At 55.6% G+C, this 24020-nt stretch overlaps 10 protein-coding genes across 10 annotated transcripts; 6 read left to right on the forward strand and 4 right to left on the reverse strand.

Annotated features, from left to right (window-relative positions):
• Positions 1-484: 484 nt before the first annotated feature.
• Positions 485-2786, reverse strand: BKA78DRAFT_320737 (duf580 domain-containing protein). The gene is made up of 4 exons (XM_066888969.1): positions 2458-2786; positions 2335-2392; positions 1974-2262; positions 485-1925 (listed from the first exon to the last, which is right to left on the reverse strand). Exons 1-4 carry the CDS (start codon positions 2710-2712, stop codon positions 935-937), a joined length of 1593 nt encoding a protein of 530 aa, XP_066742087.1. The 5' UTR covers positions 2713-2786; the 3' UTR covers positions 485-934.
• Positions 2787-4397: 1611 nt separating this feature from the next.
• On the forward strand, positions 4398-5057 carry BKA78DRAFT_355034 (uncharacterized protein; the record flags this gene model as incomplete). The annotated part of the gene is made up of 1 exon (XM_066891833.1): positions 4398-5057. One exon carries the CDS (start codon positions 4398-4400, stop codon positions 5055-5057), a length of 660 nt encoding a protein of 219 aa, XP_066742088.1.
• Positions 5058-5123: 66 nt separating this feature from the next.
• BKA78DRAFT_355035 (uncharacterized protein) lies at positions 5124-6788 on the forward strand (the record flags this gene model as incomplete). The annotated part of the gene is made up of 1 exon (XM_066891834.1): positions 5124-6788. The coding sequence occupies one exon, from the start codon at positions 5124-5126 to the stop codon at positions 6786-6788; it is 1665 nt and encodes a 554-aa protein (XP_066742089.1).
• Positions 6789-11974: 5186 nt separating this feature from the next.
• On the forward strand, positions 11975-12705 carry BKA78DRAFT_297851 (uncharacterized protein; the record flags this gene model as incomplete). Its single annotated transcript, XM_066886821.1, has 2 exons — positions 11975-12048; positions 12108-12705. The coding sequence occupies 2 exons, from the start codon at positions 11975-11977 to the stop codon at positions 12703-12705; spliced, it is 672 nt and encodes a 223-aa protein (XP_066742090.1).
• An 851-nt stretch (positions 12706-13556) lies between these two features.
• BKA78DRAFT_297852 (uncharacterized protein) lies at positions 13557-14138 on the forward strand (the record flags this gene model as incomplete). Its single annotated transcript, XM_066886822.1, has 1 exon — positions 13557-14138. One exon carries the CDS (start codon positions 13557-13559, stop codon positions 14136-14138), a length of 582 nt encoding a protein of 193 aa, XP_066742091.1.
• An 845-nt stretch (positions 14139-14983) lies between these two features.
• Positions 14984-16039, reverse strand: BKA78DRAFT_381761 (uncharacterized protein). Its single transcript, XM_066893021.1, has 2 exons — positions 15297-16039; positions 14984-15248 (listed from the first exon to the last, which is right to left on the reverse strand). Exon 1 carries the CDS (start codon positions 15897-15899, stop codon positions 15303-15305), a length of 597 nt encoding a protein of 198 aa, XP_066742092.1. The 5' UTR covers positions 15900-16039; the 3' UTR covers positions 14984-15248; positions 15297-15302.
• Positions 16040-16507: 468 nt separating this feature from the next.
• Positions 16508-17367, forward strand: BKA78DRAFT_345675 (uncharacterized protein; the record flags this gene model as incomplete). The annotated part of the gene is made up of 2 exons (XM_066890501.1): positions 16508-16788; positions 16855-17367. Coding segments are annotated over 2 exons (592 nt in total), but the record flags the coding sequence as incomplete, so codon positions are not given.
• Positions 17368-17881: 514 nt separating this feature from the next.
• On the reverse strand, positions 17882-18742 carry BKA78DRAFT_255111 (uncharacterized protein; the record flags this gene model as incomplete). The annotated part of the gene is made up of 2 exons (XM_066884967.1): positions 17882-18430; positions 18557-18742. The coding sequence occupies 2 exons, from the start codon at positions 18740-18742 to the stop codon at positions 17882-17884; spliced, it is 735 nt and encodes a 244-aa protein (XP_066742094.1).
• A 719-nt stretch (positions 18743-19461) lies between these two features.
• Positions 19462-20579, forward strand: BKA78DRAFT_178762 (uncharacterized protein). Its single transcript, XM_066883377.1, has 2 exons — positions 19462-19619; positions 19694-20579. Coding segments are annotated over exons 1-2 (663 nt in total). The 5' UTR covers positions 19462-19617; the 3' UTR covers positions 20355-20579.
• A 1193-nt stretch (positions 20580-21772) lies between these two features.
• Positions 21773-23680, reverse strand: BKA78DRAFT_320747 (methyltransferase-domain-containing protein; the record flags this gene model as incomplete). Its single annotated transcript, XM_066888970.1, has 1 exon — positions 21773-23680. A coding segment is annotated over one exon (1677 nt), but the record flags the coding sequence as incomplete, so codon positions are not given.
• Positions 23681-24020: the final 340 nt, after the last annotated feature.

The raw sequence follows: 24020 nt of genomic DNA on the forward strand, positions 1-24020 counted from the left end.
TCGTAAAATGACAAAATCTTAGATGACCATAAGGAGCATTCAAGCATCTCGCACCGCCTTGGATTCGCCACTTCTTTTGCAACTCCCTATGATAGCAAAATTAGCCATCTCTCTGTGCATATGCACCCGGCGAAGATTACCATCCTCCTGCGTTGAAACTATTGAGCTTGCGAAAGCAAAAGCGGAACTGAGTCCACAAAATCCATCCTTTGACATCTTCCTTCCACTTCGAGCGTAAGAAAGATTAAAGATATCAGTGCGCACATTATTCAGAGAATTCAATCATGGACTCCCTCCCTTGCACCAGAGCCTGGCACTCGCTCTTCGTGTCCCAGGTTGCTGGATTGAGCACTCGAGTCTATGCGAACACACAGGGGCATTTAGGAGCGACCATCGGTAAATCGAGGCTCCTAATCCTTGGCATCAGCAAGATAGCTCAAGCTGAACGCGCCCATGTATGCGAAAGTCGAAGACGAAAGATGGGAGTATGGTATTTCAGCGAGGGCGAAGTGCTGTCAATGCAAGCACGCTTGCTTGGTCGCTTTCGAGGCATTAATTAACTACACAAGTTGAAGCAAAACGAAGGGAATCAATAACAACCCTGGGCTCTCCCATCCCATCCAATTATCAAAACAGCGCATCCTCTTTGCTTGCGTGCGCCGATCGCTGGTATACGGAAATCACAAAGCCAATAAGACAGGAGGGGAATGAAAACAAGAAAAGTCATGATACAAAAGCCTCGTCGTGCCGTCCCAACCCCAGCCAGGTCTTGGCTGCTCCAATTGTATGTGTCCCTGGGTATATCAAGCCGAAGGAAAACGTTGAGGCCTTTCGTTTCGTTTCGCGTTACCCGTGTTGCCCCCCTGACAATCATATTGAAATGTTTCCCTCGCGCCATACCGCCCAGCAACCCACAGAATCCCGTGTCTATCACCTACGCATGAATCGCCTGCTGCACATGCGGATACACAGAGACCATGCGGGCATACAAATCCGGGTGGTCCCGCATCAGCACCTCCGGATCCCACGCACACGCAACAAAAATCGTGTCGATACCAGAACTGAGCGGCGTGGTAAAGACGTGGCAAATCTGCAGGCCAATGACAAACGCAAACGCCACAACGACGGCCGTGTACTCGCCATTCGCGTTGTAGGCCGGGCTGGTGAAGATGAGGTAAAGGTAAGCCAGCAGCGCGCACGCGTAGGCAATGAAGACTGCGCCCATGCTGAGGACGGGCCCGATCAGGCACTCGTTGACCAGCGCGTCGATGCCGCGGTCTTTGATCATGCGCCAGGTGTCACGCGCCGCCGCAATATAGGGTTTTCCGTACAGCGCGATGTGGGAGAAAGCGTAGCGGTTGAGGAATTGCACTGCCCAGTCCAAAATCGAGATAAAACAGCCCAAAACGCAGAAGAGGATTGTGCCGACGAGGTTACCTTGGGCTGCCTCCTGTTGCTGCGCCACGCTGCACAGCTGTCTGAGGAAATTGATAATCGCGACGACGAGACTGCCGAACGAGATGCTGCCGAAGCTATAGGTTGTCGCGCGCCGGAACGCGCCTCGGGTGGCACCCTTGGGGAAGTTTTGAGAGCAAAAGTACCACGAGCCGTAGACGCCGGAGATTGTGACGTGGATCGTGTTTTTAAGCCACTCGGAAATCCAGTACATTGCAAAGGTAATGAAGACCAACAGGCCAATCACCTTTCCTTTGCCGCAGCCGCCAGCTCCTGTGTTACAGGCATCGTTGTTGCTAGACGGCTCGTACTTGACGTAGATGGACACCAGAGACGTTGCGTACCATGCTCCAAGGGCTGTTGCAAAGAGACCACCCAAAGCGCTGACAAGGTAGACGTGGCCATAATTCTTTGATACGTCGATGGCGGTCTGCAGCATCAGAACGCTAAAGGGAATCCTTTTTATCCAACTAAACATCTGTTAGGGAGCTATCGTAATCATTCAGCGCAGCACATACCTAATAAAGCAGACCACAGTAAATATCGAAAAAATTAGAAAGACAATGCCGCCCGACCAGTAATGGCGCGACAGCATGTAAATGGCCGTTACGAAGCCGAAAATGATATTCAATATGCCGGTGATCCATATAAATTGCTTTGTAAAGGCGCGCGCCAGCCACACATAGCTGTAGCTGAAGACGATGGCGACACAGAGGCAAAAGATGAAGAGCACTATCGTGTTTGTGGAAAGTCCAAAATCGTTTTGCGAACCGTAGATGCCGCCGCCGTTGAAGTCGTGGGTTGCCGCTAGTGAAAGACAGCGTTAGCTTGTCATTCTCTCCCGAAATTGGAACCTCAATCGCCGCGCGCCGCACTCACCGTAGCCCTGGAGCGCTATCCCTGACACCGCGACGTATGCCCCAAACACGATGAGAAACTGTTGTCGCAATGTCAGTTGTTGTTCATCTACGACGTAGAGCGCGGTGGGCGCGGGCCGATTACCAGAATCCCTGCCCACAGATCATTCCACTTTGGCGCATCGACTTTGAATGCTTGATCGAATGTGGGCTTCTCGCTGTATGCGTAATTGGGGTCCGCGCCGTTCGGAGGACCGTAGTTTTGACCGTACTGAGGTGGAGGAGGAGCGCCATACTGCGGGTACTCTTTCTGGCCGTTGCTGTCGTAGCCGTTTTGCGGAGCGGGCGGCGGTTGTTGGTAGTAGGCAGCGGCCTCGCCGTGAGGAGCGCCCGTGGCCATGATTGCGACGAATTGCTGGCGACGAGAGGTGATGTTGAGGGAGAAAGCGGGGTGTTGGAGCGACTGGAGCGGTTCAGGGCAAGGAAGTCTTGAACGCGCGGGTCGTCAACCACTGGGGCGATCCCTGCATCATCGCGCCGAGCCCGATAGGGCTTAGCGGCGAGTCTAATTTCCACCGCACTTCATTCCAACGACGTTCGCCTGCTCGCAACATGTTTAGTCGACACCTTTGAAAGCTCCACAGTAGGTGATGTAAGAGACTCAACTTGACCTCAGCTCAAAGTCGTCGCACACTCACACGTAAGTGCTTAAATGCTCCTTGTAACTACCCATTAACAGAGAATATTTCCTCTATGTTCAAAGCATCAAGCGCTTGAACACTCCATGCCTCTACGCGTTCTGAGTTAGTGACAGAGATTTTTGGATTGGCAATTTTTTTCGCCACCCACAGTGGCTCCATGGGCTCCCCGCTTCCCGCGACTGGAGGCTGATCTTGCTTGTACATACGATCGGCCCAAGAGCAAACGTCGCCATCAATGCCAACGCTACGTCCCTTTCGTGCTGCGAGTGTAATGCCCAGCAACTCGCTCGTCTTTCCATGCTGGCGATGATCTGTGGATACGCCAGGGACTCGAGCCTTTCAACGTCTCTTCTTCTCAGTCAAAGTCGTCTTTTCCGTGCTGTTGTATTTCATCGAAAGCTTTCAAAGCAAAGTCCCTCTTTCCTTTTCTCAAAGACAAGTCCAGTCCATGCTTTCTGTTGTTCCTATCGTCGGCAAACCCCAGCAACCATGGCCAAAGTAATTTGGTGTTTGATCTTTTCTTGAGTGCTTCCTTGGTGCAAACAACACGAGGCATGGCTACATCAAACGAGAAAGTTTGGGAATCGACTAGAATCGTTCAAAAGCCGGGCCATTTGGCGCCACATTTGTGCTACGCTGCAGTTCTTGTATATTCTTAACACTTCCCATGCTATTCACAAGTATATCTTGGCCGATTGCCAAGGGAGTCCTGTGTGGCTTTCTGCTATCCACCAATCCCAAACCTCTTCAGGCGGACCTACACCCGCGTACAAGTGGCCTCCTATGTTGTATTGTTGTTGGATGGGCTCCGCGACTTGAAAGACCGGTGTTGTTGCCCCAGCAGTCAAAGCCAGTAGACGGAAAGCAGGATGGTTGCAAGTAAGTTGAGTGTCTCTTTGAGTCCGCCTTTCGTAACGATTTCGAGTCGAGTTGCGTATCTTTCCGTCTCATCGAACCGTGGAATCTGGGCTTGGTCGAGACTACTAATCGTCCAATCAGCCATCTCCGGCTTCAGGCTGGAGGGTATACTCAACTTCGAAGCAGCCATGTTGCTGCAATAAAGAGTAAAGCATCAGACATGTCTGCAAAGGCTGCACCAATGTACATCACTGCTGCGCGCGCCCTCCGGGTCGCTGTGCTGGATTGGTCGGTCTGTCGGCACATGGCAACCACACGGTAACCGCACACTCGCCTATCGCCTGCCTGCCACCACCAGCCAGCCCGGGCGATATTCACAACGGTGGTCTGTGCGCACTCTGTTGTTCCAAAACCCTCCTCATTTTCAGATCCTCTCCTCTCCTCTTCACCGAACACTGATCGACCCGAACGACGCCCGCAATCGCCCACCGCCCGCATCGTTCCCTCCATCAGGTTCATCGTCATCATGCCTGCTGCGCAGTCCTTCTGGGCTGCCATCGACATGATGGTCGCTCTCTTCTCTCTCCTCCTCGCCCTCGCCGTCTCGCCCTCCTCTTGGACGGAAGCCTTCGTGAACGGCGCCGCCCTTTACCTCTTTTTCTTTTCCGTTTCGGCCGCGGTCTGGGGTGTGTGGTCCACCATGCTCCAGATCGTGAAGGATCCCATGAAGCGTCCTCGCTCCCTCAGTCTTTTCGCCTCTCTCCCCGGTTCTCTCCTCGTCTTTCGCTTGCCCGGACTCCTGGTCTTCGTTCTCTTCGCCATCGTCTGGTTACTCACGTTAGCCAAGAGCAAGTGTCTCGCTTTGTGGCAAGGCCTCCAATCCCTCTTGCCCACCTCGCAGCACGACAATCTTACGGAACAGGTCAGTGACTTGCGCAAGGAAACCCTCGGCCTGCGAACGTACTTCAATGCGTTCGTCGCCAGCCTTGTTGCCGACGTCACTCGACTCACCCAGGAAGCCTTCGACAAGGACATTGCCTACACGCAGCTGTCTCTCGCCAGCAGCCGCGTCAAGGACACCTTGGAAAGGGATCTCGCCTCGGCTCGGACCTGCGCCAAGTACTGGGAAACCGAGTACGCCCGCCGCGAGAAGTCTGAGCGCTCGCGCCGCAAGAACGAGCCTTAGGCCATGGCAGAGGCCTCGAAGTACCGGAACGCCCTCCACGCCCTCGCCGCCAAACGCCCCCAGGACATGGACTGCGACATTTTCGACTCGCTGGCAATGCAGCACTTTTTCGGTGAGCGTCTGAGCCTGAAGACCGAAGTCCAAGAACTGAAGAGACGACTCAATGAGTGCGGCTCTCAGGATCTTCAGCGCCACGTCTCGGAGAAGCTTGCTGCCCAGGACCACGTCAAGACTCTTGAGGACCAGCTCTCAGCTGTGTCGGCCTTGCCCGCCCACATTGAGATGCTTTCGGTCTCGTCTGACGAGTCCGCCTACGCGTTCGAATGGAAATTGGAGATAGCCCGCCAGGAACGGATGGAAAGGGAACTCACCATCGTGGAGCTCCGATCCAAGCTGCAGGACCTCAATCGCGAGAGAGAGGATTCTTCTGCAAAGCTCCACGAAAAGGCAGATGCGTTCAAAGATCAATCCTACCGGTACCAGGTCGCTCGTGAAAGGGCCGAGAGCCGTCTTGAACAATCTGAAGCGGCGCGTCACAACGTCGTGGAGGAACGAGACGCGCTCAAGGCTCAGGTCACCAGCCTGGAAGAGGAACTCAAACGCCGCAACTCTTGTTGCCAGTGCGAGTGCCCCTGCTGCCCTCTTGGATGCTCTGCCGGTGCTCCCACCGTTGCCTCGCCCTCCACCATCGTCCAGGATCCTGCCCCTGCCCCTTCCCCCGCCGCCATCCCCTCGCCTTCGCCCTCGCCCTCGCCCGACGCTGCCCTCGTCGACGACAACGCCCTTCTCCGCGGTCAAGTCGCGAGCCTCTCGCAGCTCGTTCACGACCTTCAGCTGGAAAACGACAACCTTCGCGGCCAGGGTGCCAGTCTCCTCCCGCAGCTTGCTTCAGCCGATGAGCGGTACAGGCAGATGGAGTCTCGGGTTAGCTCTGCGGAGGCTAACCTCTCCACTGTTCTCCAACAGCTCTCGGATGCCAACACGACCAACGCCCAGCTCGTCCACCAGGTCGAGCAGCTCAGTCTCCACGCCTCTCCCGCCGCGCAGACCTCGCCTTCGCAGGCTGAGATCGACCAAGCGAGGAAGCGTGCTGAGCAGGCGGAGTCAAAGGCGAAGCAGCTGCAGTCCGCCCTGGACGAGGCCCTCGAAGAACAGCGGCACATGGACGCCATTGCCAACGGCGCGATCAGCAGCCAGAGGGACGCGGAGATCATGACTTTGCAGTCTGATTGTGCTCGCTTTCGCAAGGCCTTTGCCCAGGCCGAGGAAGACCATGCAGCACAAGAAAAGACCATCGACGCCCTGAAGAAGGACTTGGCTGCGGCAAATGCGGAGGTCACCCAGCTGGACTCTGAAAACGGCCGCCTGCTGAGGGAGTTGGCTGAGGCCGACCAATGCGAGTACGACGATGACGACGAAAGCTTCGACGACTCCGACTTCGGCGACGACGTAGACGAAGACCAGCCCTCGGACTCTGCGTCGAATGCCGATGCTTCGACCGTGCCGAACTTCTTTGTCGAGAAGAAGAAGTCAGAGGCGGTGGCCGAGCTGGAGAAGAAGCTGGAGCAGCGCGATGAGCTCATCGAGGCCCTGACAAAGGACATGACCAATCTGGAGACAGAAAAGGACGCCATCATCAAGGACCTCAACGAGAGGCTCAAATTTTATGAGGATGCCGTTTCTGATGATGATGATGTGGACGAGGAGGAAGATTACTACGATGACTATTGATCCGTGGATGTCCTCTCCTTCTTTGCTCTCCTCTTTTCTCTCTCTCCCTTTGTCTTTTTCCTGGCCCTTCTTCTCGGATTTCCGGAGTATCACTCGGTCGGACACGACTGAAAACATGCTTTGTGGATATCGACCCCGCGGGTAAAGAGGACGCCCACCAGAATTTCCTCGCAACAGCCCTAGCCCCCATCGTCGACTCCTCCCGGAAAGTCCCTCCTCTTCGCATCGGGTAACGAGGACGCCCACCAGAATGTCCTCACATCTCACCGCAGCCCCAGCTCCCTTCGTCGACTCCTCCCGGACAGCCCCTCCTCCTCACAAGAGGCAATGAGGTCGCCTCTTTAAAGATGTTCCTCCCGACGGAATCGGATTGCAACACCTGGACAGGACTCGGTTTGCTCGCCTCCAGCAGTCTCCGGACTGTGGCCCTTCATTTTGGCTTGAGCGCGTGGCCTTTAGCGACATCGTAGCACCTTGCGGACCGCCGTGTCGCATGTCCTGTCCTTGAACAGCGTCCATCGTGTTTTGGTCTTTTTGGCGAGTGAACTCCCTCTGGTCGTTCATAAGACCATCTCACTCATTCCATCGGATTCCTTTCTAACCACGGCACCTGTGCAAGGGGGCCAGCACAACTTGCACTCAGATCCTCGCGTTCGGGACCGTACGATCGCTCCTAGCGCAAGGTACCTTGGCACGGTAGTGGACCACCGTCGTCTTGGACCTTCAGCGCGGTTCCTGTGCAGGGGGACCAGCACAACCTGCACTTGGACAAGGCGTAAGAGATCTACCATGACACAGTTTGGGCGAACTGGTGTTGTGGTCTCTTCAACGCTCACAGATCCCCGCGGATGGGACCGTACGTTCGCACCTCCGGATCTTAGAATTCCGGCACAAAACCCAAAAAAACACGGAAAGAAGTTCTTTTATAGAACACGAAAACCCATAAAAAAGCGAACATCGCTGTTTCTTTCTTGTTTTTATGTGCGAACACACCACTGGATTATACAAAACCACCCTCGAAATCTCGGAACACCACAGAAGTGGTCTCTCTCGGTCTTTGCTCGTTGTCGTCAGCTACAGATACTTGCCCTTTCCCGTCAGGCGCTTGTGGCGAAAGCGCACATTACGTGCAGCGAAGTAGTCTCTGTTGCCAGAAGACGTGTATCTTGCAGCTCAGCAGCAGATGGCCTTGGCCACCTCCTCCTCTGCCTTTTGATGAGGTCGTGGTTCCACTTTCGAGTCGAGTTTCACAATCCGGATTTACTTGTACGACCTTACGAGAAGCTTTCATGCACCCTGAATCGAACTTGACCGCGCGGACTTCCTACGAATGCTCGGTTCTTCAGCTTTTTTCCAGTAGTTTCGACCTTTCTCGACGACGTGGCTGATTCGAGCACTCACTTCGCGGTCTGTGGTTTTCTTTCGGGCAGGCTCTACATCCTTTTGAGCTTCATCTCGGCGGGTTTACGACTTTCCTTTCGTTTTTGTACACTGCTGGTTGCTACGCGGCAATGGCATTGCAGGTCTCACTTTTTCGGCTTCTTCCCTACCGTCGACTGCTCCTCATCTTCGCACCGACACGTAGGCCGATTCTACCTGCTTGCCTGGGACTTTCTGGTCTCGTTACTTCACAGGATGCACCTCTTCTACATTCAGTGGCCGTGTGGCGTTTTACAGGCGTTTTCAACCGTTTTTGGAGTCATTCTCTCTTGGGCTGGTGGTCGTTGCTCTCCTCATTCGACGCCCCGCTCCTCCGACTTCAAGTGGCCATTACTCCTCCATCGATGGTCTGGTTGTTCGCGCCCTGTATTCCTCTTCTTCTGTGGCACCTCTTTCGCTACGGACGGACTCGTCGCTTCTCCATTGACGCGTCCAACCTACGAGCTATGGGTTTTGCTCAATTTCGTCGATCACTCTCTCTTCGAACGACGATTACTATTCGCGCGGTTGTTAACTCTACTGTTTTCTCGGACTCTCCTCTCTCTTCGGAAAACGACAACGACCTCGACTAGTTGCTTTTGACGACCGGGACCACTTTACCTGGTTGTCGCGCCTGCTACTCTTTCTTCGGCGGGCTTTTGATCATGTGCGCTGGTTCTGGGTTTTCCAGCATCATGGTTTCGCGCTTTTTTCAAGGCGCTGGCTTTACTGTCCCGCATCCCTCTTCCGCGGTCGACTTCGAAGCTACCTTGGGTACACAGTCGTCACACTACTTTCGATGACAAGTACTCTTTGATTGTGGCCTGTATCACTCTTTCTTTCAGGCTGCAACACGACATGCACTTCTGGGCGGCTTTGCATGTTCTGCGCTTCACTACTCATGGCGCTTGGTTCGACTGTCCCGCGATTCTACTTCTTCTGCGGTTGACTCTGGAGCCTCCTTGGGCATTCGCAGTTGTCTCCACTTTTCGACGACTGTGGCTTTCCGATTGCGGCCTGTATCCTCCTTTCAGGCTTCGATCGCCGCATGCTTTTTCTGGGCTTTTTGGCATGCTCGGCACTCACGGCTTACCTGTCCCGCAATTCTTACTTTTCGCGGTTGACTCTGGAGCCACCCTAGGCTTTCGATCGTCTCTCTACTTTTCGACGACTCGGGCGCTGTGCTTGAGGCTTGTATCTCTCCCTTTTGCGGGCTTCAACACGACGTGTCGGTTTCTGGGCTTTCGGCACGCTCGGCATTCGCGCTTCCTTCATCGCGAAACACGCGTCTGGCACCTCTTTTCTTTTCTGGACGCTGTCGGTTGGTCTGGCTCCTCTTCTACGCTGGACCGATTGACGACACGACAACGACCTACATGGGCGACTTGGTCGTCGTCATGGCTCCTCGCTCGCATTACCTCTACAATATGGTCATCTTCTTTTCGGCCTTGCAAGCGACGCCAACTGGGCATCTTCTTCACCACGCAGCTTTGTTGACCTCTCCACTTTTGGTCGACGAAGCGGCTGCCTGATTCTCTTCTCATCGGGCACTTGCTGACAGGTCCTTTAACTCATCTCGGACTAATCGGCATTCAACGAAGACAACGAGGTGGGCTCCTCTGAAGTCTTCACGACTACCGTCAGCTACTCGATGCTGTTCTCCTTTTTGCAGCTTTGCTTTCGGCTTTCTCCCCGTGGCGGCATCGTCGATAACTTTTTCTTCATTCGACGGAGCTGCCACGCCTGAATCAAACTCGTTTCAGGCACTTTTGCATACTGGTCCCAAACTCTCATCTTGGACTGGTGGGCATTTATTGAAGACAAGCAGGTTGGGCTACCTGTGAGTCTTCATGGCCATCGCCGGCTACGGGCACTCTTCAAACGCTGGACTCCTCTTTTCAGCTTTGCCTGCGGTGGCCTCTTTGGCGGCACTGTCGACCACTCCTTTCGACAGAGCTGCCTCGCCTGATCCGAACTTCATCAGGCAAGTGCACACTGGTCCTCCAATCTCCACTTGGGCTGGTGAGCAGGAAGACTGCTAGGTTGGGCTACCTAGAAGTTTTCGCCACCACCGCCGGCTGCTGGTTTTTCAATACAAGCTGTTCCACTCTCTGCAGCTTCGCCAGCGGTGGTTACATTTGGCGGCGCTGTCAACAACTCCTTTCGACGGAGCTGCCTCGCCTGATCTGAACTTCATTGGGCAAAACCTTTGCACGCTAGTCCTACAACCTCTACTTGGACTGGTGGGCAGGAAGATGACTAGGTTGGGCTACCTAGAAGTCTTTACGACCACTGCTGGCTGCTGCATTCTCAATCAAGCTATTTCACTCTCTATGGCTTTGCCTGCAGTGGTCACCTCTGGCGGCGTTGTCATCAACTCTATTCTTTCGACGGAGCCGCCACCAACTCTTTTTGGGCCCTCATTGATCGACTGTTCGGAGTGGGCTCTCTGAACATCGATCATGGTCACCGCTGGCAACAGTCATCTTCAAACAACTTCCAACGACGACTCCTCATACGCGGTGTGAAAGACTCTGCGGCTTCAAACATCTCTCCTTCACCAAAGAAGCTGCTGGGTCTTGCCCAAATTGGGCGAGAAACAAGTGACTAGTTCAAGACTTTTTGGGCTATATCTTGGACTGGTTACGACCAAACTCTACGACTTGGCGGAGCGGCTCACAATTTCCAGCTGGCTATCAATCTGGGCAAACGGCTTGCTCGAAATGCAACTTGGTTGGGCACCCAAGTTCCTTCAGACTTTTGTTTCGAACACCCACCCTCTCTGGGCGTTCCTTCAATCCTCCTGTCTAAGTCTGCTTCTCTACGTCTACTTCTCAACGTTTCAGCCGCTCCCCAAGTCGACCGTTTCTCGCTCGAACATCCCGCAACTTGACGACACCGTCAAGTTGCTTCTCCTTTTTTTGTTTTTTGTTTTTCGTTTTTTCGTTTACACCTTTCATCACCCTGGACTGCCACCAACTGGATTACCTGGACCGCTGCTTTCTCCGAGGACAACTACCATTTCCACTACCGACGGACTGGCCGGACAATAAAATGATATCCGCCAGACCACGGAGCCGGCGAGCATACCTGGCCACATCGTAGAAATTCCTGGCAACAGGATCTGCCAGAACAGGTTGGTACATCTCTCTACTTTCTCTACTTTTCTTCAACCAACCTGAGTGGCCTGCCGGCTCTCCTACCACCGCTTCTGCTTCAAACATCAAACAACATGGCTGGCCGCCTTGCAAAAACTCCTACTACAAATTTCTTCCACAAACGCCGGCCGGCCAGCCTTCCGACTGCTCTCCGAGGACGACAAGGGCTTATACTTCCACACTGAAATGGCTCACAATATGCCATTGCCCATAGTCGTTGGCAGCATCGTACAAAGTCTACTGCAACGATCTTCGCGGCAGTAGCAGCAGGAGCACTCAACTGAGGCTCATCATCCTTCAAACACTCCACACTTTAAACATCAAAACACGGCCTTTCGACGGCTGCAAGATGAGCCTCTTCATTAAAAACCTCCGTCAAAACCACAGCAAGCAGTCCAGAATCCTCTTCAACCAAATCTACATGCGAGCTAGCAGTCCAGATACCGGCGAGATGGTCAACCCAAAACTGTAAGTGTCGCATTTGCTGCTTTCCGGGAGTCTTCAGGACCACGTGTTAACGATTTTACAGCATGATAAACCCGGCCGTCGTCTTTTCACAGCTCAGCTGAGTAGATGACGGCCTAGCCAGCGTCAACACAGACCTCAACCATGGCCATCTCAACCTCTGGTTCTTCAGACCTTCCAGAAGCCTGGGATACAGGACGACTTGGTCATCCACAAATGTAAGCTTTGCCTTCCCGTCCTCGAACATTTGGACAATGTGCTCACAAGCTTCTTGCAGAAACAACTCAGCCGTCGTCATGCTTGTTTCTCAAACAAAGCAGTACAAAGATACAATGTCACTCAAGACGACGGCCGGATTCGACCAAGAACCTAGGCGAAGAAGCCTGTCCAGCTCGTCCGCACGCTCTCGGCCACGGATTCCACTACTTTTCCTTGCTCAAACAACATTTGCCCACCGCGTCCACCTACCACTACTTCCACACGCTGCTCTTCGCAGCTGGGCACCTCGGAGGCCCATGACGCGGTGGGACGGAGCAACGAGGAAATGCTGCGACACGAGCTGGCGCTTCGCAAAGATTGCAGTTCGTCCAGGCCCCGACTACCCGAACAATTCCACGCTCCATTACAATTCTCCCACTGCTTTCCACCACTTCCATTTTACAAAACAACGGGTACCTCGGAGCCCAACACGCAGTGGGAGGGAGCACATGGGGAAGTCCGGCGGCCATAGGACGAACTGCATCTTCACATCAAAACATCACAAAAACAATCCTCTACTTCAAACCACAAAAAAGAACAAAAAGAAAAAAAAGAAAAAAAGAAAAAAACACGTCATGACAGGCGCACACAAGACCGACTACATCGGCTGGGTGTAAAACCACCGGTGGCTCCTTGTGTGCGTCCTGTCATTGGCTTCAAACCCTCGCACGCAAGACAAACTACACGGTCTGGGTGTAAAACCAGCCGTGGCCTTCTTGCGGGCGAAATACATCTCCATCATCCACCTCTCCCGGACAATCGACACCTCCCGGAATCGACGACAAACGACATCGACACGCGAAATGTGCTCCCCTCCAGCACCGGCGGTACACGACACCTGCTCCCCTCCAGCAGTAGCGACATCTGAAAAGTGCTCCCCTCCAGCACCGGCGGCACACGACACCTGCTCCCCTCCAGCAGTAACGACACTTGACAAGTGCTCCCCTCCAGCACCGGCGGTACACAACACCGGCTCCCCTCCAGCCGTATCGACAAAAAACAGGCGCGCTTTGCGTGTCGCGGCGGACCTACCGTCGTCTCGTCACCTCCTCTACCCTTCTCTCAAACAACCGACAGACAACGCAGGTCCGCTCGCACCCAAAACAAAAAACAAAAAAAATAAAAAAACAAGAACCCTCCTCCAAGAAGAGGAAAGGGTAAAATCAGAAGGGCAACCGGCCCCAGCGGAGGGAAAAAGAAAAAAAGGAATCGGACGCAGACACAGACACAGACGCAAACACAGACACGACAGCAAAGCGACCGTTGGGGCAAACAGTAAAAACACCAACCCTCCACAAAAACGCACCACACACGCTCGTACACTCCACGACTGCGGCTTACTACAGTGCAGAACGGCGCCGGAAGGTTTGGGTGCATCACCTCCGTGCTAGCCCGTCTTGCCGTGTGTGCCCGCCGAGTCCGCGTGGTGTCTGCTGCTACTGCTACTGCTCTGGTTTTTGTCTGTATGATGGCGGAAAGACGAGGACGAAAAGAAATAAAAGATCAAGAAAGATCAAGAACGGAAAGTGACAAGGACGAGGTGGAGGCCTCAGCAGGAGGGTGCTCGGACAGGGAACAAGGTGACAAGGACGAGGTGGAGGCCTCAGAAGAAGGGTGCTTGGAAAAGGGTAAGGTGACAAGGACGAGGTGGAGGCCTCAGCAGATGGGTGCAAGGACACGGGACAAGGTGACAAGGACGAGGTGGAGGCCTCAGAAGAAGGGTGCTTGGAAAGGGCAAGGTGACAAGGACGAGGTGGAGGCCTCAGAAGAAGGGTGCTTGGAAAAGGGCAAGGTGACAAGGACGAGGTGGAGGCCTCAGAAGAAGGGTGCTTGGAAAAGGGCAAGGCGACAAGGACGAGGTGGAGGCCTCAGCAGAAGGGTGCTCGGACATGGAATTCTGGGAAGAGACAAGGACGAGGTGGAGGCCTCACGCAGAAGGGTGCTTGGAATTCAGGAAAGGCGGAGGCGTGGAGAGCAGAGCAGGCTTCGTGGGTGGCGCGGAAGCGGTGGAGGGAGTGAAGCTGATGAGCGAGATGACGAAGAGGGTTGAATGAGTTGAACGGGAGGCTTCGTGGGTGGCGCGGAAGCGGTGGAGGGACTTTGGGGCTTTGGTGTGGTGCAAGTTGAAGTCGAAGAGAGGAGAGGAGAAACTGGTTTTTGGTTTTGTAAGCGCACACAAACGGCGCTGGCGGAGGGACAGCGACGGGATTCTCAAGTCGAGGAGGCGGCGTATGGCGGACAGAAAGGAAGATATGAGCAGAACGAGATTCGCACGGGGAGAAGAAGATGCGGGAGGTTTAGCTAGCCACACACACACACACACACACACACACACACACACACACACACACACACACACACACACACACTCTACACCACTACCACCACCACTTCCGACTCCCATCATCGTGATCATGACGATTGCTTGCATGTGCCCTGAATGTCTGGTACCTGGTACCTGGCGCCTGATCCCGCCGTGACTGCGCAAGGAAATAAGGCAAAGGATGAACGTAGGAAAAGAGACGCGGAGAAAACACTTCTGCCTGCCCTGCCGTCCCTTTCGATCACCACGCCACGTGACGAGCCCCTGAATACATACCCAGATGGCGTGGCATCCTATCTGGAAGCACGATTCACTTTGATTTGAAAAATTGGGTGGAGTTTGGTGACGCGGGTACGAGCAGGTGACGGCACGACATCGAATAAGCATAAAAGGCTTGATCAAATTGTTTCCTGACAAGATGCTGCCATCAGAGAGACTTTCAGCCAGAGCTCCCTTTTCATCACCACATCACGTGATTTGCCCCTCAGCTCAGCAACTTCTTGCAAAATTCGATATTCTTGGACTCGCATGAAAAGTAAGTCGACAAGGAACTCGTTTGATTCGAAAACACTGCCTTTTGAGCCCAAAGTGGACTGGAGCGACTTTGCTAAGCATGAGTTCAAATCCGACCCATTTTGCCCTCGCGGCCATGTAGTATGATAACTCCCGAAAGCTACGCAAAGTAAGATAGCGAGCCATATCCCTTTCCCGGGTAATCCATGTTTGCTCCATCAAAGCCCACGAAAAAAGTCCTTCGCCGATCAGCAAGTCTTCAAAACGCCGCTACTCGACATATTCCTCCTGAATCATGGATGAGTCCGTTGTGTCTCTCTGTCTCTAGGAGTCATTAGAAAGTGAAAACTTGGACGTTTGAGAGCTCATTACCTTTCTCTAGCCCTCGGGCTCTGTCTTGAAGACATCGTCCTGCTTTCTCTTCTTGGTTCGAGTATTCGCCGCAGGTCCTGAGGACGTTCCAGTCCTTTGTGTCTGTTGATTGTCTGCCGGTGTAGCTCTTCGCACCCGAGGATTGAATCGGCCAAGGTTCTGAGCAGAAGCTCGAGGTTGGGTGGCAGGAGCAGGCTCTTCGTCTTCGTTCGTCAGGTCGATAATGGCCGGCTCGCCCCTCTCAACAGCCGCAAGCTTGGCCTCTGCCAACTCCAACGCCGAGTTCTTCTGCTTCAGAAGGCGTTCAAGGACCTGGATGCGCTGATCCTTCCGAAACATCTCGTCGCGCAGCTGCCTCTCAACGTCGCTTTGCTCTTGTCTCTGGCCGTCGTTGAGCGCAAGCGGTACCGGCTGACCGTCCGGCTGTCCAGCGGCATCAATGGCAGGAATTGGGTCGGTAGCGATGCTGCGACGCTTCGGGTCCGGCCTGATGTCCATGGCGGCCTCGATCTGGAAGATGCCTGTCGTAAAGAGCTGCGCCAGTAGACCGTTGAAGATGACTTTGAACGCAGTCTGCGAACAGGTGCCTCTGAAGTCGGGCATGCGGAAGCTGTTGGCTTTCAAAAGCCACCGAAAGTACTGATCCGCCGAGGTGAAGCTAGGGAACACAAGAGGGCGCAGAGCCGCCGGCACTGAGGCCTCGACGAATGACTTGGCCACTGCGCGGTAGTGGTCCTCCACGGCTGTCTGCGTTAGAGTTTTGATGACTCCTCAGATGCGAGGTCTGACTTAGAGAGAAGGCTTCACCGGCGCCAAAGCCTGCAAAAATGACAGACTTGTCATCTTGGGTGTTGGCCATCGCGGGTGCAGGTGGTGTTGAGAGAGAAACAGTATGCAGAGGGCCAGGGCTTAGGTAGCGGGGGACAGCAAGGAGTGATCGTCGGATGAGCGTCGAGGTGTTGGGGTAGGAAGAGGGGGAGAGGATGAAGAGCGTGGGCGAAGTTTTAAGTCGTTGGTTCCTGCCCACCTGCTGGATGGGAAGGCGCAAGCAGCACAGGCAGTCGTGATGCTGCTACCAGGTGAGCCCCTCAGCATTCAAGTCTTGCATGACATTCAAGCTTCACTCTTGCAACCATAGCACATCTTCAACGCCAACATCTTAACCTTCGCTTGCACTCTCTTCCAGTCTACTCTAGCTTTAGATTCCAGCTCCTCCAACCTCGCATCTCACACCTCCCCAGAACTCAGAGACACCATGGCAGACACAGACGGCGACCAGGTCACGCAAGACTGGGCCGACGCCATGTCCGCGTCGGGCAGCTCAGCGGACGGCGCGGAAATGACGCCGCAAGGCTCGACGGACGGGACAGCAGCCGGTGCAGCAGGACCAAACGACGCAGCAGGGCCAGCAGGGCCGTCGACCACGCAGGCAGGAGGCCCACGACGTCGGCCGCAGTCAGTCTTCAAAGTCGTCGAGCAGCCATCCTTGCGCGTGAGTGGCCGACGCATCAACCCTCCGCCCTCCCAGAACGCCCACCGCTAACCCATTTACAACCAGGTAATCCAAACCTTCGCCGACGAGCGCAGCATCAGCTACAGCTTCAGCCGCGAGATCTCCGAGGTCTCCCCCAAGCGGCGCTACGTACACGACGCGCTGGTGATCACGCACGTGCGCGGCAACTTCTGGATCCGGCGGAGCATCATCGAAGACGGCGACCTGCAGCCGAGCGACATCAGCGAGATAGTCATCTGGAGGGACGCTGTCCAGTCCCCGTCGTAGGAAGACGCGTTTGCCGGCGATGGCGACGCGGCCAAGCGGTATGCCGTCGAGTGCGTCCTGCAGGCGTTCCAGATGCTGCGCTGGCGTGATAAGTACGGTCCCGGACGCGTGCTTGGCGGGATGGAGGGCGAGGGGGGAATGCCTTGAGAGCTCTTTGACGGTCGAAGGAACGACGGCCGCGGCGTCGACGTCTGGTTTGGCGCTCTTTCCGCATGGCCCAGGGGTCGGATGGTCGAGTGCTTCTTGGATGTTTGGATCTTGGTTTTTGCAGACTGCAGCAGACGCAGCGTCTTGTATCTCACTCTTTCTTGGTGCTGTTTTGACTTTGAATCAGGGGTCAACTGTGAAGAGACTGGTAGGATGCGGCGAAATGGGGGTTTTCTATTTCATCAATCGCAAAAAGCGCAAGGCTCAATCTGATGGCTGGATGTACAAGATGTAAGCCTGAAAGACGTTCCCGTGCGGCGCAACAAAACTTGCATAAAAATCATCAAGGCATTCGCAGAAACATTCAAAGACTGGCCGGGACGCTGTCGTAACCGCTACGATTTTGTATGTTGCCTCGGGGCATGTTGCGTTTCATTCTGCAAAAGCCAGACAAGCGCGCACGGCCACTATGCCGCGTCCCGAGATCCAACATGACTATAACCGACCCGTTACGCCGATGCTAATGACAGAGTTGAACCATAGATACACGTTGCTCTTTCTCGTCACATGACAAAGGGGCTTCCAAATCAGACAACTCGGGAGAGAAGAGAAGGCGAATTTTCAAGACTGTACAATAACTTCTTTTGCGAGCAGCGTCTTAGTCGTCCTCAGTGAGCGGCTTGGCGAGGCCGCCGCCGCCGCCGGGGAAATCGAGAACCATGTCGACCCACTGGACGCCGCCGTGCTGGTTCTTGCTGGGGCCGCGGTTGGTGAAGCCGGCGTCCTCGTAGAAGGGGACGAGGGCGTCGTGCGTGATGATGGAGATGCGGTCGGCGACGCCAGAGTTCTGGATGCGCTGGATGTAGGCGCGCAGGAGGGTGCGGCCCAGGCCGCGCTTCTGGTACTCGGGCAGCACGGCGAGCGAGTGGATGGCGACGGTGCGGCCGTCCTCCTGGTGGCCGAGGGAGCGCGTCGCGTCGTGCGGCTTCTCGCGCCAGTCGGCCGGCACCTTCATGTCGTCGTCGCTGATCAGCTCGTTGCGCGTCTTGGTGGCTAGAATCTGGGCGAGCAGGATCTCCTTGCGCTCCGGGCTGCCTGATTCAACAATGTGCGCGGTGCTCGTTGTCGGGACGTTGGAGTCGGGCGCGGTGGATGTCGTGAAAAGTCCCATGCACAGCTCGCCGCAGACGGTCAGGCGGTAGAGGAACTGGATGGTGTTAGGGGATGCTTGTCATGTGACGTGGAGGAGATGGGGGACAGAAATAGGAAAAAGATGGAAATAATGAAAGAAAATTCCCACGAGAAACCAGGGGAAGCAGTTGTAGAGACGCACCTTTGCTTCGTCCCCGCGCTCATTTGGAGGAAACGTCGCGTTCTCCAAGGCGACGCACGAGTCGAGATACGAGGGATTGAGAGTGCCGGTAATGGGATGCAAGTCATTTGGATCGCGGCCGTGGCGGTGCTCGTCGAGAGCGTCTTCATGGTCCAGCGAAGGGGGCGACTTGACGAGGGGGGGCATACCAGCCAGGGTTTGGCGGCGTTCTTCTTCCAGGTCGCGGGGCATGACGATGACGATGACGGATGACGAGGGCGCGGTGGCGGTCGGTGGTCGGTGGTCGGCAATCGGCAACAAGGCTGTATGCGGGTAGGCGCAGGCACAGGGCAGACAGGCGGATGCGGATGTGGTGAGACGGGCTGAGATGTAAAAAGGAAGACGAAGTGAAGTTGAAGTTGTTGTTGTTGTTAGGTGGCAGTGGTGGCGGGGCTGCTGGGATGTTGGATGGACGGGGAGGTATGAGATCACTCGCAGCGGGCCCGCACTCTAGCTACAGCTACTCCATGCCGTGCTCTCTACCACAACGCATGGTAGAATTTGATTGATGGTTGAAAATATCTTTGCCAACTGCAGTCTGCAAACTGCACTGCACGCTCGCTGCTGTCGTGGCCGTCGCAGTGTTTGCCCCGCCAGAGTAGCAGAGCAGCAGAGTACTGTACCTCAGGCAGTCCATGTCCCTCGGCCTCCCTCCGCCGCCGCCCTGGCCATCCATTCATCACGACCCGCACCAACTGCGTCAGCACCATCTCCCTCCACGTCCTTCCATTCTCGCTTTGTCAACCAACATCCAAACACCAACACAACTCTTCCGTCCATCTCCTCGCCTCCCCTTCTCGCCACGGCCCTCCCTCTCTCCCCTCCGCCATCCTCTCCGCCGCTCCCCATCACCTCAACTCCGCCCTCCACCTCTCCCGAGACCGTTGCATCCAAACATTCCCGAAACTCTCACCTGCGCACTGCTACACGGCCCTTTGGAACCATAAACACTCTCTCCTCCCGTGTACCACCCTCATCTATCCTCTTCGAGCTCCGCCTGCATACCAGGCAAGGAGTCAGTGATGTAAGTCCACTCCCACCTCACCACCATCCTCTGCTCCTGTGCAACCCCTCTTGCTAACTCTCCTCTTGCAATAGGCCGCGTATAACCATATCAATTACCGCGCCAGACGACCCCGCCGACCAAAACATCCTGACTCTTGACCTGCCTCCCGGCCTGACCATCTCAGACCTCAAGAGCTTTGTCCAGTCCGAGACACAGTTCCCCGTCGAGGCCCAGCAATTCTATCTCAACGGCTCCATCCTGACTGGCGACTCCAAGACACTCGAGGAAGCCGGCCTCAACGATGGCGACATGTTGGCCATGTTCATAAGGCGCCCTCAGCGTGCTGCTCAATCCCAGCCAAGAACTGGCACTCCCCAGGCACAGGGCGCCGCCATGCCACGCAACGTCGCCGACGAGATTGAAACCATGCGCTTGCGCATTCTGGGCGAACCGAATGCCCTGAGGCAAATACAAGAAGGAAATCCCCAGCTGGCCGCCGCTATAAACGATCCGAATCGTTGGAGGGAGGAGTGGATGAATGCACGCAGGGACGAGCAGAGGCAACAGCGAGAGCATCAGAGGCAGTTGGAGCTGCTCAACGCGGACCCCTTCGACATTGAGGCTCAGGCCAAGATTGAGGAAATCATTCGTCAGGAGCGCGTCCTAGAGAACCTGCAACATGCGTACGAGCACATCCCAGAAGGCAAGTTGAATTCCCTTGTTTCCATTTTCGACATCACCACCATTGCTTGATTTCCTATTTCGTGTGTCTTGGTCCGAACGTTTTTGTGTCGCAGAAGAGAAGGGGTCACCGGTCTAGCCGTCCACGAGGTTGAGCAGCTTGGTTTGCGCTTCCTTGCACAATCTGGCCAGCGCAACCAGACCTTGTGCAGACGGTCCAGGGTTGCAAGAAAAGTGCTAGTTTTCCCCCCCCCTCGCGCAACGGTCTACCGGGATTGACAAATCGGACCACTTCCACGCACAAACTTCGACGTAAACCTGGACCAGCAAGGTCGTGATGCCCGAATGGGAGACGTGCATATCTTTGCGTCTTCCCCGAGCCGTTCTGGGGAGCAAGACATGGTCGTTTTCTCCAGGAATGCCCGAACAGGACATTGCATCATGGTCGTTTCACGCCGCCCACTTTGTTGGGTTTTCCTTTTCTATAAGATTGCCGCTTTGGTGAACGACAGTCAGCTAACATGCTTTCTCCAGTGTTTGGTCGCGTCAGCATGCTTTACATCAACTGCGAAATCAATGGCCACCGCATCAAGGCCCTCGTCGATTCTGGCGCGCAAGCAACCATCATGTCACCCGGATGCGCCGAGGCCTGCAACATCATGCGCTTGATTGACAAGCGCTTCTCGGGAATTGCCCGCGGCGTCGGCACGGCCAAAATCCTCGGACGAGTCCACCACACCGAAATCAGAATCGGCGGCGCCGTCATGCCGTGCGCATTTACCGTCATGGAGGGCAAAGCCGTCGACCTCCTGTTCGGCCTCGACATGCTGAAGCGCTACAAGGCAAAAATCGACCTCGAAAAGAATGCCCTGTGCTTCGAGGGCATCGAAGTGCCCTTTCTCCCCGAATCTGAGATCCCAGACTCCTTCGCCGAAGAGGACGAGCCGACAGTCCCGGGCCCGAATGGTATGGAGGTCGGCGCAAAGTCTGGAGCCGTCAAGCCGGCCGGTTCATCGTCTTCGGCGGCCGCTGGCCCGTCTGGTGCCGGCTCGAGCGCAGCGGGTGCCGGACCGTCGTCTAACGCAGCACCGGCGCAGCAGCCCGCCCCGGCCAGCAAGTTTGCGGCGGCGGATATTGAGCGTCTCACCGAGTTGGGCGTCTCGAAACAGCAGGCCGTCAATGCGTTGGAGGCTTGCAACGGCGACGTGGAACAGGCGGCGGCCATCCTCTTTCAGATGATGTGATGGGGAAGATTGACAGGGGAAATGAAATTACTACTACACCATCAAAAACAGACGAATCAATGACTGGTGGTGGATGGGCGGATGGATGGATGGGAGGCATAGATCATTGCTTGGCGCTCAAGGCGGGCTTCGGCTCACAATTTCTCTCTCAATGCTTCTTTCTTGCTTTCTTCTCATTTGCTGTCTTGTTCATCAACGATTCTCCAGACAGACTATCGAGCCGCGGCTTAGACCCATACCAAATTACCATTTTTGAAAGTTCAAGAGATGGAGCTGCTAGATGTTGATGCTGATGTGAGTCTTGTGCTTTGATTGATCAGAGCCTTGGGCTATGTCCGGCCATGGAAGACGTCCTATCCGCGCGCTCTGAGACACAGACTCCAACTACCGCAGCTTATACACGCACGGCTTCAACAAGCCAGCCTCATCCACCGCATCCTCTCCTTCGTCCTCAATGAAGCTCTTCTTCATCTTGGGCTTCCACGTCGCGCCACCCTTGCCACCATCCCTCCTCCCCTCTTCGCCATCCTTCCTCACATTCTTCCCCTTGGTCGGCGGCGCCGCCTTGACAAACTGCATGCGCACAAACATCTTGTTGCGCAGATCGACCGCCTGGCTCGGCTCGCCGTCGAGCACGAAGCCACGGGCCCGCAGCGCGTCGACGAACGCCGACACGTCAGTCTCAGCGCGCCCCGAGTCTGCACCGTCGACCTCGACGGCCAGGTCGGCTTCGTTCTGGGTGGCTTCTTTTTCAGCGTCCTTCTTCTTATTGGCGGCAGCCGCCGCGCCCTTCTTCTGGCGCTTGCCGACGCTGTGGTCGACGACCCTTTGCTTGTCCTTGGCGGACGCGACGCGCCCGAAGCGCGACTTGATCTCGGCGACCCACAGCTCGCCCTTCCAGCGCAGCACGCGGTAGGCCTCGTCGATGAAGTCGGGCCAGTTGGTGCCCATGAGCGCCAGGCAGAAGATGGCCACGTCGACGCTGCCGCTCGCCAGCGGCAGGTTGGCGATGTCGGCTTTGGTGATGAGCGGCGAGGGCGCGGCGAGGTCGAAGCTGTGGATGGCCAGTTTGAGCTTGCGGAGGGACGGTTGGAGAGAGGAGGAGAGCACGGCGTCGCCGCAGCCGAGGTCCGCGAGCGTGCAGACGTGCGAGCGGAAGTCGCGGGGGAGTGGTTTCAGTTGTTGTTGTTTTTGATGTTGTTCCTCGTCGTCGTCATCGTCGTCATCGCCCCCTTCTCCCCCCTGATTCTTCCCCTTCCACTGCGGCTTCTTGCGGCTGTCACGCACAGCACCCCGTTTCTTGACCAGCTCGACAAACGTGTCGACCGGGTTCTCCGGCCACGTCGTGACCTGCGCGCGGAAGCCGGCGTGGTACTCGTTGAAGATCTGCGGGTCGTCCTCGATCAGCTGCAGCGAGTGCGCCGACGGCGTCGTGTACAGCGTTTGGTTCAGGTGCCGGAAGCGCGCCGAGACGAGCTTCTCGCGCATCTTGGCTTGCAGGGGCGTCAGTTTGGTGTTGGCGGGAGGGAGCGGCGATGGTGCGGCGGTGATTGCGGTGGAGGGAGCGGTGGTAGGGGTCGAGTCTGAGGCGTTGTTGTTTTGCTGCTTGTTCTTGTTCTTGTTCTTTTGCTTCTTAGCCTTGGGCTCTGGTTTCGACGAGGCTTGTTGTTGCTCTTTGCTCGTTGCAACAGGCGCGTCTTCCTTCTTCTCTCCCTCCTGACCATCCTGCGCTTTGGGAGTCTTCGCGTCCGACTCTGACTCTCGCCTCTGCTTCTTGCTCTTGTGCTTGGCTCCGTCACCATCCTGTTTCTTCTGCTGCCGTTCCAGCTCCTGCTGTTTCTGCTGCTCCGCCTTCATCATGGCCTTGAACTCCTGCTTTTGGCTCTTCATTCCCTTGTTTGGCCCCGCTGCGGCCTTCTCGCTCTTCTTGGTGCCCTCCACCACCTGCGCCCACATGTCGGCGACATTCTCACCCGTCACGTTGCCCGCGTTGCCGTCGCCCTTCTTCGCGTTGTTCCTTTTTCTCTTTTTTGCGTTGTTGGCGCCATTGGCGGCGGGAGGCGCTTCCGACTCGGTCGCGAGCGGCGCGGAGAGGTTCCATCCGGGCACGGCGAACATGTTGGCTGGCGAGGTCGTAGTGGAGGGAAAAGTCATGGGCAAGTGTGCCGCGCGACAGGGAATCTTGGGCAGGCAAATTGGAAATTTTTGGCGGCGGCCAAGGCGGTGAGCGTGGGCCAGTGCGTGCGCAAATCTGCCGATCCCGGTCCGCCGAACCGCGAGACGACAAACCGACCTGGGACTGATCACCAAACAACCTCGAATTACACAGCGACTCTACGTTGCACCAATATCTCTCGGTATCACTGGTTCTCCCGTATCGGAGCTTGTGGTATGCTCTGGTCAACTTCCCCGCTCAGACATTGACATTTTCTCGGAACGTCATGCAGTCTGCTATGACCTGCAGCATCTCCCTGACTGTCTCGCGACGAACTAC

Source organism: Phyllosticta capitalensis, assembly GCF_038381095.1.
Source record: "Phyllosticta capitalensis strain CBS 128856 chromosome Unknown BKA78scaffold_8, whole genome shotgun sequence".
NCBI lineage: Eukaryota > Fungi > Ascomycota > Dothideomycetes > Botryosphaeriales > Phyllostictaceae > Phyllosticta > Phyllosticta capitalensis.

Bases quoted from the DNA above. Each gene is read 5' to 3' on its own strand.
- BKA78DRAFT_320737 (XM_066888969.1), bottom strand. From the start codon at position 2,712: ATGGCCACGGGCGCTCCTCACGGCGAGGCCGCTGCCTACTACCAACAA. The intron at 2,393-2,457 runs GTAATCGGCCCG...TTGCGACAACAG, and splicing joins ATCTGTGGGCAGGGATTCTG to TTTCTCATCGTGTTTGGGGC. The intron at 2,263-2,334 runs GTGAGTGCGGCG...GTCTTTCACTAG, and splicing joins GATAGCGCTCCAGGGCTACG to CGGCAACCCACGACTTCAAC.
- BKA78DRAFT_381761 (XM_066893021.1), bottom strand. From the start codon at position 15,899: ATGCCCGACTTCAGAGGCACCTGTTCGCAGACTGCGTTCAAAGTCATC.